Source organism: Lampris incognitus, chromosome 1 (assembly GCF_029633865.1).
Source record: "Lampris incognitus isolate fLamInc1 chromosome 1, fLamInc1.hap2, whole genome shotgun sequence".
Lineage (NCBI taxonomy): Eukaryota > Metazoa > Chordata > Actinopteri > Lampriformes > Lampridae > Lampris > Lampris incognitus.
In genome coordinates this window covers 1,032,501-1,044,975 of record NC_079211.1, presented here as the reverse complement: position 1 = coordinate 1,044,975, position 12,475 = coordinate 1,032,501, and the positions used below count along the sequence as shown (strand labels likewise).

General features: G+C 47.9%; 1 protein-coding gene across 3 annotated transcripts in view; it reads left to right on the top strand.

Annotated features, from left to right (window-relative positions):
• Nucleotides 1-12,475, top strand: part of gria2b (glutamate receptor, ionotropic, AMPA 2b) — a 188,221-nt gene that overhangs the window by 163,745 nt on the left and 12,001 nt on the right. For all 3 annotated transcript variants that reach the window (XM_056291251.1, XM_056291253.1, XM_056291252.1), the window contains exons 8-13: nucleotides 2,683-2,787; nucleotides 3,728-3,835; nucleotides 4,250-4,456; nucleotides 8,923-9,290; nucleotides 10,182-10,380; nucleotides 10,949-11,196. In XM_056291251.1, the coding sequence (XP_056147226.1) occupies nucleotides 2,683-2,787; nucleotides 3,728-3,835; nucleotides 4,250-4,456; nucleotides 8,923-9,290; nucleotides 10,182-10,380; nucleotides 10,949-11,196 (1,235 nt within the window). The remainder of the gene's footprint in view (nucleotides 1-2,682; nucleotides 2,788-3,727; nucleotides 3,836-4,249; nucleotides 4,457-8,922; nucleotides 9,291-10,181; nucleotides 10,381-10,948; nucleotides 11,197-12,475) is intronic.

Sequence of the window (12,475 nt, the reverse complement as noted above, 5' to 3'; positions counted from 1 at the left end):
GCCGGAAGCCGTTCCTAATGCAACCATCCCCATTTATCCGGGCTTGGGACCGGCACTAAGACTGCCTTGTGCATCCTCACTGGCTACGTTCTATAGAAGTTGGAAAACAGTAGCTTGGCTTTTGAGATTTCTGGCTTTCAAAAACTGGTCCAGAATCTTTATTTTGGTAAACAAACCAGTAGAGGACACTCCGGCCATTAGATTCCAATGTCTTTCCACAAAAACTGTGGCTCTTCACACGTTCATCTTCACTACCTCCACTTGAAAAATTTTTTATTTTTTTGGTTCTCTGTTGAGTGGCTTGCAAAATTGTGAGATGCTAGTAGTGTTAGTTCTGTCACTTATGGGCCACTGTTGCTCAAAGGGACAATTGCCAATATTTTTGCAATTATTACTGGTCACTTTTAGGGGTCACTAGAGAAAAAAAAATACTGATTCTTCATTTAAAGAGATAATACATGAAAAGCTGTGGTCATAAGGTCATCAGTGCCTGTCGAGGCGGCAACCTAAGAACCCGCTGGTGGACACTGGTGGTGAGGGAAGCCATCAAGCTGAAGAAGGAGGCCTTTTGGACGTGGTTGGCCCAGGGTCTCCTGAAGCAGCACACAGGTACCACGATGCCAGAAGGGCTGCCTCTTCGGCGGTCGCAGAAGCAAAAACTCGGGTGTGGGAGGACTTCGGCGGGGCTATGGAGGAGGACTTTCGGTTGGCCTCAAGGAAGTTCTGGCAAACCATCCGGCAACTCAGGAAGGGAAAGCAGGGCTTCACTCGGACTGTGTTCAGCCGGGGAGGGGAACTGTTGACCCAGACTGGAGATGTTGTCGAGCGGTGGAAAGAACACTTTGAGGCGCTCCTGAACCCGGCTAACACATCCTCATTGGAGGAGGTAGAGTCTGAAGACTCAGGGGAAGCCCCGCCGTAATCCCTGGCAGAGGTCTCTGAGGTAGTTAAAAAGCTCCTCAGTGGCAAGGCGCCGGGTGTGGATGAGATTCGCCCTGAGATGCTGAAGGCTCTGGACATTGTTGGGCTGTCTTGGTCGACACGCCTCTTCAGTATCACGTGGAGGTCGGGGACAGTGCCTGTGGAGTGACAGACTGGGGTGGTGGTTCCCATATTCAAAAAGGGGGACCGGAGGGTGTACTCCAATTATCGGGCATCACATTGCTCAGCCTCCCTGGGAAGTCTACTCTAGGGTGCTCGAAAGAAGGCTCCGACCGATTGTCGAACCTCGGATCCAGGAGAAACAATGCGGATTCCGCCCTGGCCGTGGAACAACGGACCAACTCTTTACTCTTACGGGAGTGCTGAGGGAGGCATGTGAGTTTGACCAGCCAGTCTATATGTGTTTTGTGGACTTGGAGAAGGCTTACGACTGTGTACCCCGGGGCACTCTGTGGGGGGTACTGCAGGAGTATGGGGTACCGGGGCAGTTGCTACAAGCCATCCGGTCCTTGTATAACCAAAGTTAGAGCTGTGTCCACATTCTTGGCACAAAGTCAAACACGTTTTCGGTGGGTGTCGGACTCCACCAAGGTTGTCCCTTGTCTCCGATTCTGTTTGTGATATTAATGGACAGGATCTCAAGGCGCAGCCAAGGTGAGGAGTGTGTCCGTTTTGGGAACCTCTGACTTGCATCTCTGCTCTTCGCAGATGATGTGGTTTTGTTGGCTTCATCAGAACGCGACCTCCAGTGTGCGCTGGGGCGGATTGCAGCTGAGTGTGAAATGGCTTGGATGAGAGTCGGCACCTCCAAGTCTGAGGCCATGGTTCTCTACTGGAAAATGATGGATTGCTCCCTCCGGGTTGGGGATGAGTTGTTGCCTCAAGTGAAGGAGTTCAAGTATCTCGGGGTCTCATTCACGAGTGAGGGTAGGATGGCACAGGAGATTGACAGGCGGATTGGTGCAGCATCAGCAGTAATGCGTACGTTGTACTGGACCATTGTGGTGCAGAGGGAGCTGAGCCGGAAGGCAAAGCTCTCAATTTACCAGTCAACCTTCGTTCCAGCCCTCATCTATGGTCATGAGCTTTGGGTAGAGACCGAAAGGGTGAGATCGCAGATATAAGCAGCTGAAATGAGTTTCCTCCGTAGGGTGTCTGGGCTCAGCCTTAGAGATAGGGTGAGGAGCTCGGACATCTGGAGGGAGCTTGGAGTAGAGCCGCTGCTCCTTCGCAGCCAGTTGAGGTGGTTCGGGCATCTGATTAGGATGCCTCCTGGGTGCCTTCCTTTGGAGGTTTTCTGGGCACAGCCAACAGGGAGGAGACCCTGGGGTAGACCCAGAACTCGGCCTGGGAACGCCTTGAGATCCCCCAGGAGGAGCTGGATGGCATTGCTGGGGAATGGGACGTCTGTTGTGCCCTACTTAGCTTGCTGCCACCGCGACCCGACCCCGGAGAAGTGGCTGAAGATGAATGAATTAATATACATGAAAAGATATACTTCCAGCATTTGTCAGTTTCCTATTCTGTCAGCCATGTAGTCAGGGATTTTTTCAGATTTGGTACAGCAGGTGAATGAAATGAAAAACCTGGAAGAATGAAAAAAATCACTCATTTCTCTGTCATTATTCACCTCAACAGTTTGAAGGCTTTCCTAAAGTTGCTGACATCTCGTTTTACACCCTGTTTAAATGTCCCATGTCTCAATAATAATGTAAAGAGCTGTTTCAACATGTCTCTAAGGTACGCGTGGATGGCTTGACAGGGAACATCCAGTTTGACCAGTATGGAAAGAGGGTGAACTACTCAGTAAACATAATGGAACTGAAGAACAATGGTCCTGTAAAGGTGAGACTGTGGGTGGTGCACTTCCAAAGCAATGGCTAAGTCTAATAATTTTTTTCTAAGTTTTTGTTCTTCAAGTGATTATTTTGAGTTATTTACGTGTCAAGTAACATCTCATTTGAACAACATATGACTCCATGAGGGTATACATTTTTATAGGTATCTCTGTATACAGTTCCATGTTCAGTATCTAAGCTTTAAAGCTACAATACTCAATGCCAACTGATGTGTTTTTGTTACTGTCTATCTCTCGCATCTTTAAGACAATAACTAATCCATGAATGTCCAAATCCAGCAGATTTTAGTAGTATTTGATGTGAATGGTTGGTGTCTTGTAGGACTTGGCCAGGAAAAATTATAAGGGGCATAAAGTTTTGTCCAACTTTATCATAGCAGCCAAACGAGGGAGACGAAGGCAGGTCGTGTTGAGTTTGAAGGAGAACTGAAGTTGTAGTGTCTAACCCGCAGGTATGACAGAACAACAGACGGTACAACATCAATAAGTAAAACTCAGGTTCAACCAGGTGTATTTGTTTGTTTCTGACACAACAGCCCTGCTGACTCTCATCCATTTTAAATGGAGGTCAAACAACACCCACCTTCCTACCATCTACATAGGACCCACACCCCGGCTCCAGTTAAATCCTGATCTTCAGGATTGTGGCTTTAACTTAACATTGCATCTTTCCGTGTGTGTGTGTGTTGGGGGGGGTGTGTGGAAATGTCATTGAAAAATTGTTGTTTGGTCGTTATTTGTCTCCAAACTCTCAGATTTGGAGACAAAAACGTGGTCAGATTTGACAAACAAGTTTCATTTGACGTATCCTTTTAATGGAACTTTAGGTGTTTTGAACTTGGGATTGGGGTTTGTCCAAGTGTGCAGCCTCTACAGACGTACAGCATGTCATTCCATTTCACTGTAATGATTTCTGTCTTCCCACAGATTGGATATTGGAATGAGGTGGACAAAATGGCGGTCACCAAATCAGATGTGTTTGCAAATGAAACAACTGGAATGGAAAACAAAACAGTCATCGTCACCACCATCCTGGTATAGCACAATATTCCCAAGAAGTTGTTTTTGATAAAAACAATGAATTCTCTGTCAGTTTGTGTTTTACTGAGCTAACGGGAGGAAGATGAAAACTGCTAAATTCTATGGATGCCTGTCCAAGGAGCTGGAAATTCAAATTAGTATTCAGAAACCTTGTTACAGGAAAAACATTTGTTAGAATATTGTCATTTCATTTTCTGTTTTGAAGGAAGATGTGGAAAAACGGAACAGTTGTTATTTTTAGGTATTTAATATGGTATTTGCCAAAGCAGTGGGAGGGCGCTGATCATGGAGTCCTGCTCCATCATGTAGCAAGCAGGTAGCATGCTAAATGTTTCTTCCCACGGGGACTCAAACCTCCTGTGCTGAACAGTGAGGTTTCTCATGTGCCTCGTCTCATGTGCCCCTCAGGAAGCCCCGTACGTCATGCTGAAGAAAAACGCGGACCTTTTCATGGACAACGACCGCTACGAGGGGTACTGCGTGGACCTGGCGGCCGAGATAGCGAAGCACTGCGGCTTCAGGTACCAACTGAAGATAGTGGGCGACGGCAAGTACGGAGCCAGGGACGCAGAGACCAAAATCTGGAATGGAATGGTTGGAGAGTTGGTGTATGGGGTGAGTTGAGCTACAGCCACCCTTCTTTTGGGGAAAGGTCTTAAACATCATTTTGATTAATGAATTGGAGAGTGTAAATAAGTAAGACAGGTAATAATGATAATAATAAATTAGGTAAGATAACCTTTATTCATCTCTGAAGGGAAAGTCAGGTGTAGGTAGCAGCAAAGAGGGTAAAAAAACCCCACATCGTCAGGCTGGAGAGTGTAAATAAGTAAGACAGGTAATAATGATAATAATAAATTAGGTAAGATAACCTTTATTCATCTCTGAAGGGAAAGTCAGGTGTAGGTAGCAGCAAAGAGGGTAAAAAAACCCCACATCGTCAGGCTAGAGTAAAAGAGATAGATAGATAGATAGATACGAGATAGATAGATAGATAGATAGACAGACAGACAGACAGACAGACAGATAGATAGATAGATAGATAGATAGATAGATAGATAGATAGATAGATAGATAGATAGATAGATAGATAGATAGATAGATAGATAGATAGATAGATAGATAGATAGACAGACAGACAGACAGACAGACAGATAGATAGATAGATAGATAGATAGATAGACAGATAGACAGATAGACAGATAGACAGATAGATAGAAAGGTGGACGGACGGACAGACAGTCGGGAACAGAACAATCCTAAACCTAACATTAATACTAACAATGCTAAACAACATCTTAGATAGCAGATCAGCATCTACATATATATCCTGCGTATATATATAATATAGCATATACACACATATGTCCAATTGTAGCAACTTATTTATATGTGTCCACTCTTTATCTCAGTTAGTAAAATCTAGTGATTACCAAATTATGGAACATTTTAGCTTCCTGACGCAACCCTCCCCATTTCTCCAGGCTTCCCCATTCGTCCGGGCTTCCCCATTTATCCAGGCTTCCCAATTTATCCAGGCTACCCCATTCATCCAGGCTTCGCCATTTGTCCAGGCTTCGCCATTCGTCCAGGCTTCCCCATTCATCCAGGCTTCCCAATTTATCCAGGCTTCCCCATTTATCCGGGCTTCCCCATTTATCCAGGCTTCCCCATTCATCCGGGCTTCCCCATTTCTCCAGGCTTCCCCATTCGTCCGGACTTCCCCATTTATCCAGGCTTCCCAATTTATCCAGGCTTCCCCATTTATCCAGGCTTACCCCATTCATCCAGGCTTCCCCATTCATCCAGGCTTCGCCATTCGTCCAGGCTTCCCCATTCATCCAGGCTTCCCAATTTATCCGGGCTTCCCCATTTATCCAGGCTTCCCCATTTATCCAGGCTTCCCCATTCATCCAGGCTTCCCCGTTCATCTAGGCTTCCCCATTCATCCAGACTTCCCCATTTATCCAGGGTTCCCCATTTATCCGGGCTTTCCCATTTATCCAGGCTTCTCCATTTATCCGAGCTTCCCCATTCATATAGGCTTCCCCATTTATCCAGGCTTCCCCATTTATCCAGGTTTACCCATTCCTATAGGCTTCCCCATTTATCCAGGCTTCCCCATTTATCCAGGCTTCCCCATTTATCCGGGTTTCCCCATTTATCCGGGTTTCCCCATTCATATAGGCTTCCCCATTCATCCAGGCTTCCTCATTTATCTGGGCTTCCCCATTTATCCGAGCTTCCCCATTTATCCAGGCTTCCCAATTTATCCGGGTTTCCCATTTATCCGGGTTTCCCCATTCATATAGGCTTCCCCATTTATCCAGGCTTCCCCATTTATCCGGGCTACCCCATTTATCTGAGCTTCCCCATTTATCCAGGCTTCCCCATTCATCCGGGCTTACACATTCATCCAGGCTTGGGAACAGCACTTGAAATGCATGTGCTTGTGCATCTTCAGTGGCGAGGTTAAATTATGGAACATTTTATGGTAAAGCAAAATATTTGACCTTTTTGGGTGACATAATGAAGACCTAATAATGCCTCGGGATAAATGTATAATGAACATAAACCACTGCAGTATCTTTGGTTTGGAGGTTGATGGGGAAGTCATTAAAATAAGTGCTCACATCTGTGAAGATCTGTCACCTTACCACATGCATGCCTGCATTAATAACACATACACATTTCCAAAAAGTTTGTAAGAAATCCATTTCTAGAAGGAGTAGCTTTCCTTTGTCATAAGAAATGAATTATCACAATAGTTGGTATGGGCTATAATATAGTTATGTAATATTTACAATACATCACATCCTTTTTGTCTTGATAAAAACTAAATGGATGGACAAGATCAGGCAGGAGTCTCCGTGGACAACAGTGTTTGCAGATGACATTGTGATCTGTAGCGAGAGTAGGGTGCAGGTGGAGGAGAGCCTGGAGAGGTGGAGGTATGCACTGGAGAGCAGAGGAATAAAAGTCAGTAGGAGCAAGACGGAATACCTATGGGTGAATGAGAGGGAGGACAGTGGAATGATGAGGATGCAAGGAGTAGAGGTGACGAAGGCATATGAGTTTAAATACTTGGGGTCAACTGTCCAAAGTAACAGGGTGTGTGGAAGAGAGGTGAAGAAGAGAGTGCAGGCAGGGTGGAGTGGGTGGAGAAGAGTGTCAGGAGTGATGTGTGACAGAAGGGTACCAGCAAGAGTTAAAGGGAAGGTTTACAAGATGGTAGTGAGACCAGCTATGTTGTATGGTTTGGAGACAGTGGCACTGATGAAAAGACAGGAGACAGAGCTGGAGGTGGCAGAGATGAAGATGATAAGATTTTCATTGGGAGTGATGAAGAAGGACAGGATTAGGAAGGAGTATATTAGAGGGACAGCTCAGGTTGGACGGTTTGGAGACAAAGCAAGAGAGACAAGATGGAGATGGTTTGGACATGTGTGGAGGAGAGATGCTGGGTATACTGGGAGAAGGATGCTGAATATGGAGCTGCCAGGGAAGAGGAGAAGAGGAAGGCCAAAGAGGAGGTTTATGGAGGTGGTGAGGGAGGACATGCAGGTGGCTGGTGTGACAGAGGAAGATGCAGAGGACAGGAAGAGATGGAAACAGATGATCCGCTGTGGCGCCCCCTAACGGGAGCAGCCGAAAGTAGTAGTAGTAGTAGTAGTAGTAGTGGTAGTGGTAGTAGTGGTAGTAGTAGTAGTAGTAGTAGAAAAACTAAATGGAGTCATCTCATCTTTCACTACAACATAAATCTAAGCTAGCTCCCTCCAGTCTTTCTGAAATGGGTACACGGTTTGAAAGAATCAGAGTCAGAATACTTTATTCATCCCCAAAGGGAAATTGGGTTCTACTACAGACACTCACGCTCTAGTAAAAAAAATAAAAAAACCACTAAAAACAAACAAACTAAAAACTAACAAGATAACAAGAAAATGGAAACAAATACAAACAGGAAAAAGAGAAATGAATACAAATAAAAGATAAAATAAGAAATAAAATAAGAGTAAAATATATCAACAAGCATGGTGTGCATAACATCCTATCTATACTCCACTACCGCATCACACACCCTATCTATACTGCACTACCGCATCACACACCCTATCTATACTGCACTACCGCATCACACACCCTATCTATACTGCACTACCGCATCACACACCCTATCTATACTACACTACCGCATCACACACCCTATCTATACTCCACTACCGCATCACACACCCTATCTATACTGCACTACCGCATCACACACCCTATCTATACTGCACTACCGCATCACACACCCTATCTATACTGCACTACCGCATCACACACCCTATCTATACTCCACTACCGCATCACACACCCTATCTATACTGCACTACCGCATCACACACCCTATCTATACTGCACTACCGCATCACACACCCTATCTATACTACACTACCGCATCACACACCCTATCTATACTGCACTACGGCATCACACACCCTATCTATACTGCACTACCGCATCACACACCCTATCTATACTGCACTACCGCATCACACACCCTATCTATACTACACTACCGCATCACACACCCTATCTATACTGCACTACCGCATCACACACCCTATCTATACTACACTACCGCATCACACACCCTATCTATACTGCACTACCGCATCACACACCCTATCTATACTACACTACTGCATCACACACCCTATCTATACTACACTACCGCATCACACACCCTATCTATACTACACTACTGCATCACACACCCTATCTATACTGCACTACTGCATCACACAGCAAGCAGCACAAACCAAACCTGACAAGGTAAAACAAGTGGAATGGCCAGTCCAGAGACCATTATCTCCGAGTGTCTGATGGGCAGAAGACCCAGTTGATGATTCTCAAACACCTGACACAACATAAGCAGTGTTATTTGGAGACCTGGTAGAGAGATGCTGGAGTCATGGCTGGCATTAATTACAAATGGTATTCCTTCTGTAAATGTTGCAGCATTTGGGAAAGAAATCTTCACCTCCTCATCTTCACTGAATGTCAGCTGCTCCACTGCTCTTCCTGTGTTGTGACAGAAAGCAGATATTGCTGTGGCCCCACTGACTATCACCCTGGTGCGGGAGGAGGTGATTGACTTCTCCAAGCCCTTCATGTCTCTGGGAATCTCCATCATGATCAAGAAGCCCCAGAAGTCCAAGCCAGGCGTCTTTTCCTTCCTAGACCCCCTGGCCTATGAGATCTGGATGTGCATTGTGTTCGCCTACATTGGCGTCAGCGTGGTTCTTTTTCTAGTCAGCCGCTTCAGCCCATATGAGTGGCACACTGAGGAGTACGAGGACGGCCAGATTCAGACCAACGAGTCCACCAACGAGTTTGGGATATTCAACAGCCTGTGGTTCTCACTGGGTGCCTTCATGAGGCAGGGCTGTGACATCTCCCCCAGGTAGGCCACTGCTCCTGAAGTACTCCCTAATGATACAAGTATCACCCTGTTCAAAGTAAAACTATCATTTAACAAACTCACTACAAAAAAATGCTTTCTGGGCTCCAAGTTAATAACTGGTGCCTTATAACACAGCGATAAGTGAAGTAAGCACAGAAAATAGCGCCATCAGCAGGACAAATGAAGAGGTTTGGGCAGAATATAGCGAAGAGAATAAACAGCAGTTATCAATCTCACAAAGGTGCAGGCTGGAAACAGCTGGCAGCTTTTGGTTTTTCAAATCTCTGTGAAGATAATATTTCACAGAGGAATTATTTGACCCTTTTTGACCTCTGACCTTCCTCCATCTTAGTGCTCTTTCCATGTTAGTATGAGATACAGAAGGTTAATTAATTTCTTAACCCAGTCTCCTTCACAAACCTGTGCACAACTGGTTCAGCTGGTTTAACTGTCAGGCCTTTTGGTGTTTCATGCTGCACATGAGGAAGGAAGTCTACTTCATTTCATCAGTTTACCTCATCTTTCCATGTTTTCAGTTAAAACAAGTGTAACTTAATTCCAAAAGGGGATCAGGTCTATGTTCCTGTAGTCCATCTAACCCTAAACTGAACAGAGACGGACAAGAAAATAAGAAACGGCATCGTACCACTTCATACATGAAAGACTTGAGCTACACTGAATGGAGTGGAAAAGTCTTAAACTCCGAAGGGAAATCCATCGAGGGAACTTTGGGATGACCCTTTCCAAGGCTTCATTATCATCTTTAAATAAAGCACAGAAAAGTGAACCCTCCTCATCCCGTTAGTCTTTACGCTGACGCTGGCGTGTGTTCACTTTTCCTTCTCAGAACAGAACCGTGTGACAGGGTTCTGGTTTGTATTGATCCACCAGGTCTCTGTCAGGGCGTATCGTGGGTGGTGTGTGGTGGTTCTTCACGCTGATCATCATCTCTTCCTACACGGCCAACCTGGCTGCCTTCCTGACGGTGGAGAGAATGGTGTCTCCTATTGAAAGCGCAGAGGACCTCGCCAAACAGACTGAGATCGCCTACGGGACTCTGGACTCCGGCTCCACCAAAGAGTTCTTCAGGGTGAGTGGCCGTGTCTTCGGGTTCAGATGATGTGTCTGCTTCATGGTTCTCCATGTTCCTCTCCATGTGTGTTCGGTGCTGAATCGCTTCATATCGAACTTCATTTCATTTCATTTGTGGGAAGTGTGTAGAATTTAGCTGATCTGTAGCATCCAGAAGTCACATAAAATACAAGATAGGCAGTAACATCACATAAAATACAAGATAGGCAGTAACATCACATAAAATACAAGATAGAAATCATAGCGACAACGAAATAAATTCACTGAACAACCTCTGACCCTCCTCCTTCCCACTTGCTAATTTACAGTAAATGTACAAGAATTTACCATAGGACCCTTTTCCCTCCCACCGCCCACAGTAGCACACACACACACACACACACACACACACACACACACACACACACACACACACACACACACACACACACACACAATGCAGCTGTGAAATCATAGCATCAGAATATGTCAGACGTGCTGGTTTGTGTCCTGGTTCTACGTGCACAACACAGGTGACACGGCTGTGGGCTTTAGGAATCAAACTGTGTCTCTTTTCTCTGACCCAGCGTTCCAAAATCGCCCTGTTCGATAAAATGTGGACGTACATGCGCAGCGCGGAGCCCTCTGTGTTTGTGAAAACCACCGCCGAGGGCGTTCTGAGGGTCCGCAAGTCCAAAGGGAAGTACGCCTACCTCCTGGAATCCACCATGAACGAGTACATCGAACAGCGAAAGCCCTGCGACACCATGAAAGTGGGAGGAAACCTGGACTCCAAAGGTTACGGGATCGCCACGCCAAAGGGATCCTCATTAAGGTGGGTGGAATAGTATAACAATGTGTCCAATGTTGTTATAGTATCCCACCTACCCTGATGTAGCTTTGCTTATGTTGTTCTGGAGACGAGGTAACCCCGCCCCTGCCATGCCCTGTCCCTGCCCCAGCCCAACCCCGTCCTGACTCCACCCCTGCCCTGTCCCTGCCCACCCCAACCCTGTCACGACCCCTCCCCAACCCCGTCCTGACTCCACCCCTGCCCTGTCCCTGCCCACTCCAACCCAACCCTGCCCTGTCCCTGCCCACCCCAACCCCGTCCTGACTCCACCCCTGCCCTGTCCCTGCCCACCCCAACCCCGTCACGACCCCACCCCAACCCCGTCCTGACTCCACCCCTGCCCTGTCCCTGCCCACCCCAACCCTGTCACGACCCCCCCCAACCCCATCATGACTCCACCCCTGCCCTGTCACTGCCCACCCCAACCCCGTCCTGACTCCACCCCTGCCCTGTCATGACTCCACCCCTGCCCTGTCCCTGCCCACCCCAACCCCATCACGACCCCACCCCAACCCCGTCCTGACTCCACCCCTGCCCTGTCATGACCCCACCCCTGCCCTGTTCCTGCCCATCCCAACCCCGTCCTGACTCCACCCCTGCCCTGTCCCTGCCCTCACCCCAACCCCATCCTGACCCCTCCCCAACCCCCTCATGACCCCACCCCACCCCTGCCCTGTCCCTGCCCATCCCAACCCCGTCCTGACTCCACCCCTGCCCTGTCCCTGCCCACCCCAACCCCGTCACGACCCCTCCCCAACCCCATCATGACCCCACCCCTGCCCTGTCCCTGCCCACCCCAACCCCGTCCTGACTCCACCCCTGCCCTGTCATGACCCCACCCCTGCCCTGTCCCTGCCCATCCCAACCCCGTCCTGACTCCACCCCTGCCCTGTCCCTGCCCTCACCCCAACCCCATCCTGACCCCACCCCTGCCCTGTCCCTGCCCACCCCAACCCTGTCACGACCCCTCCCCAACCCCGTCATGACCCCACCCCTGCCCTGTCCCTGCCCCAGCCCAACCCCGTCCTAACTCCACCCCTGCCCTGTCCCTGCCCCAGCCCAACCTTGTCCTGACTCCACCCCTGCCCTGTCCCTGCCCACTCCAACCCAACCCTGCCCTGTCCCTGCTCACCCCAACCCCATCCTGACCCCATCCCAACCCTGTCCTGATCCTACCCCAACCCCGTTCTGACCCCACCCCTGCCCTGACCCCTCCACCACCGGTACAGATACAGATAGAGGCTTAAAGATGTTGCAATTT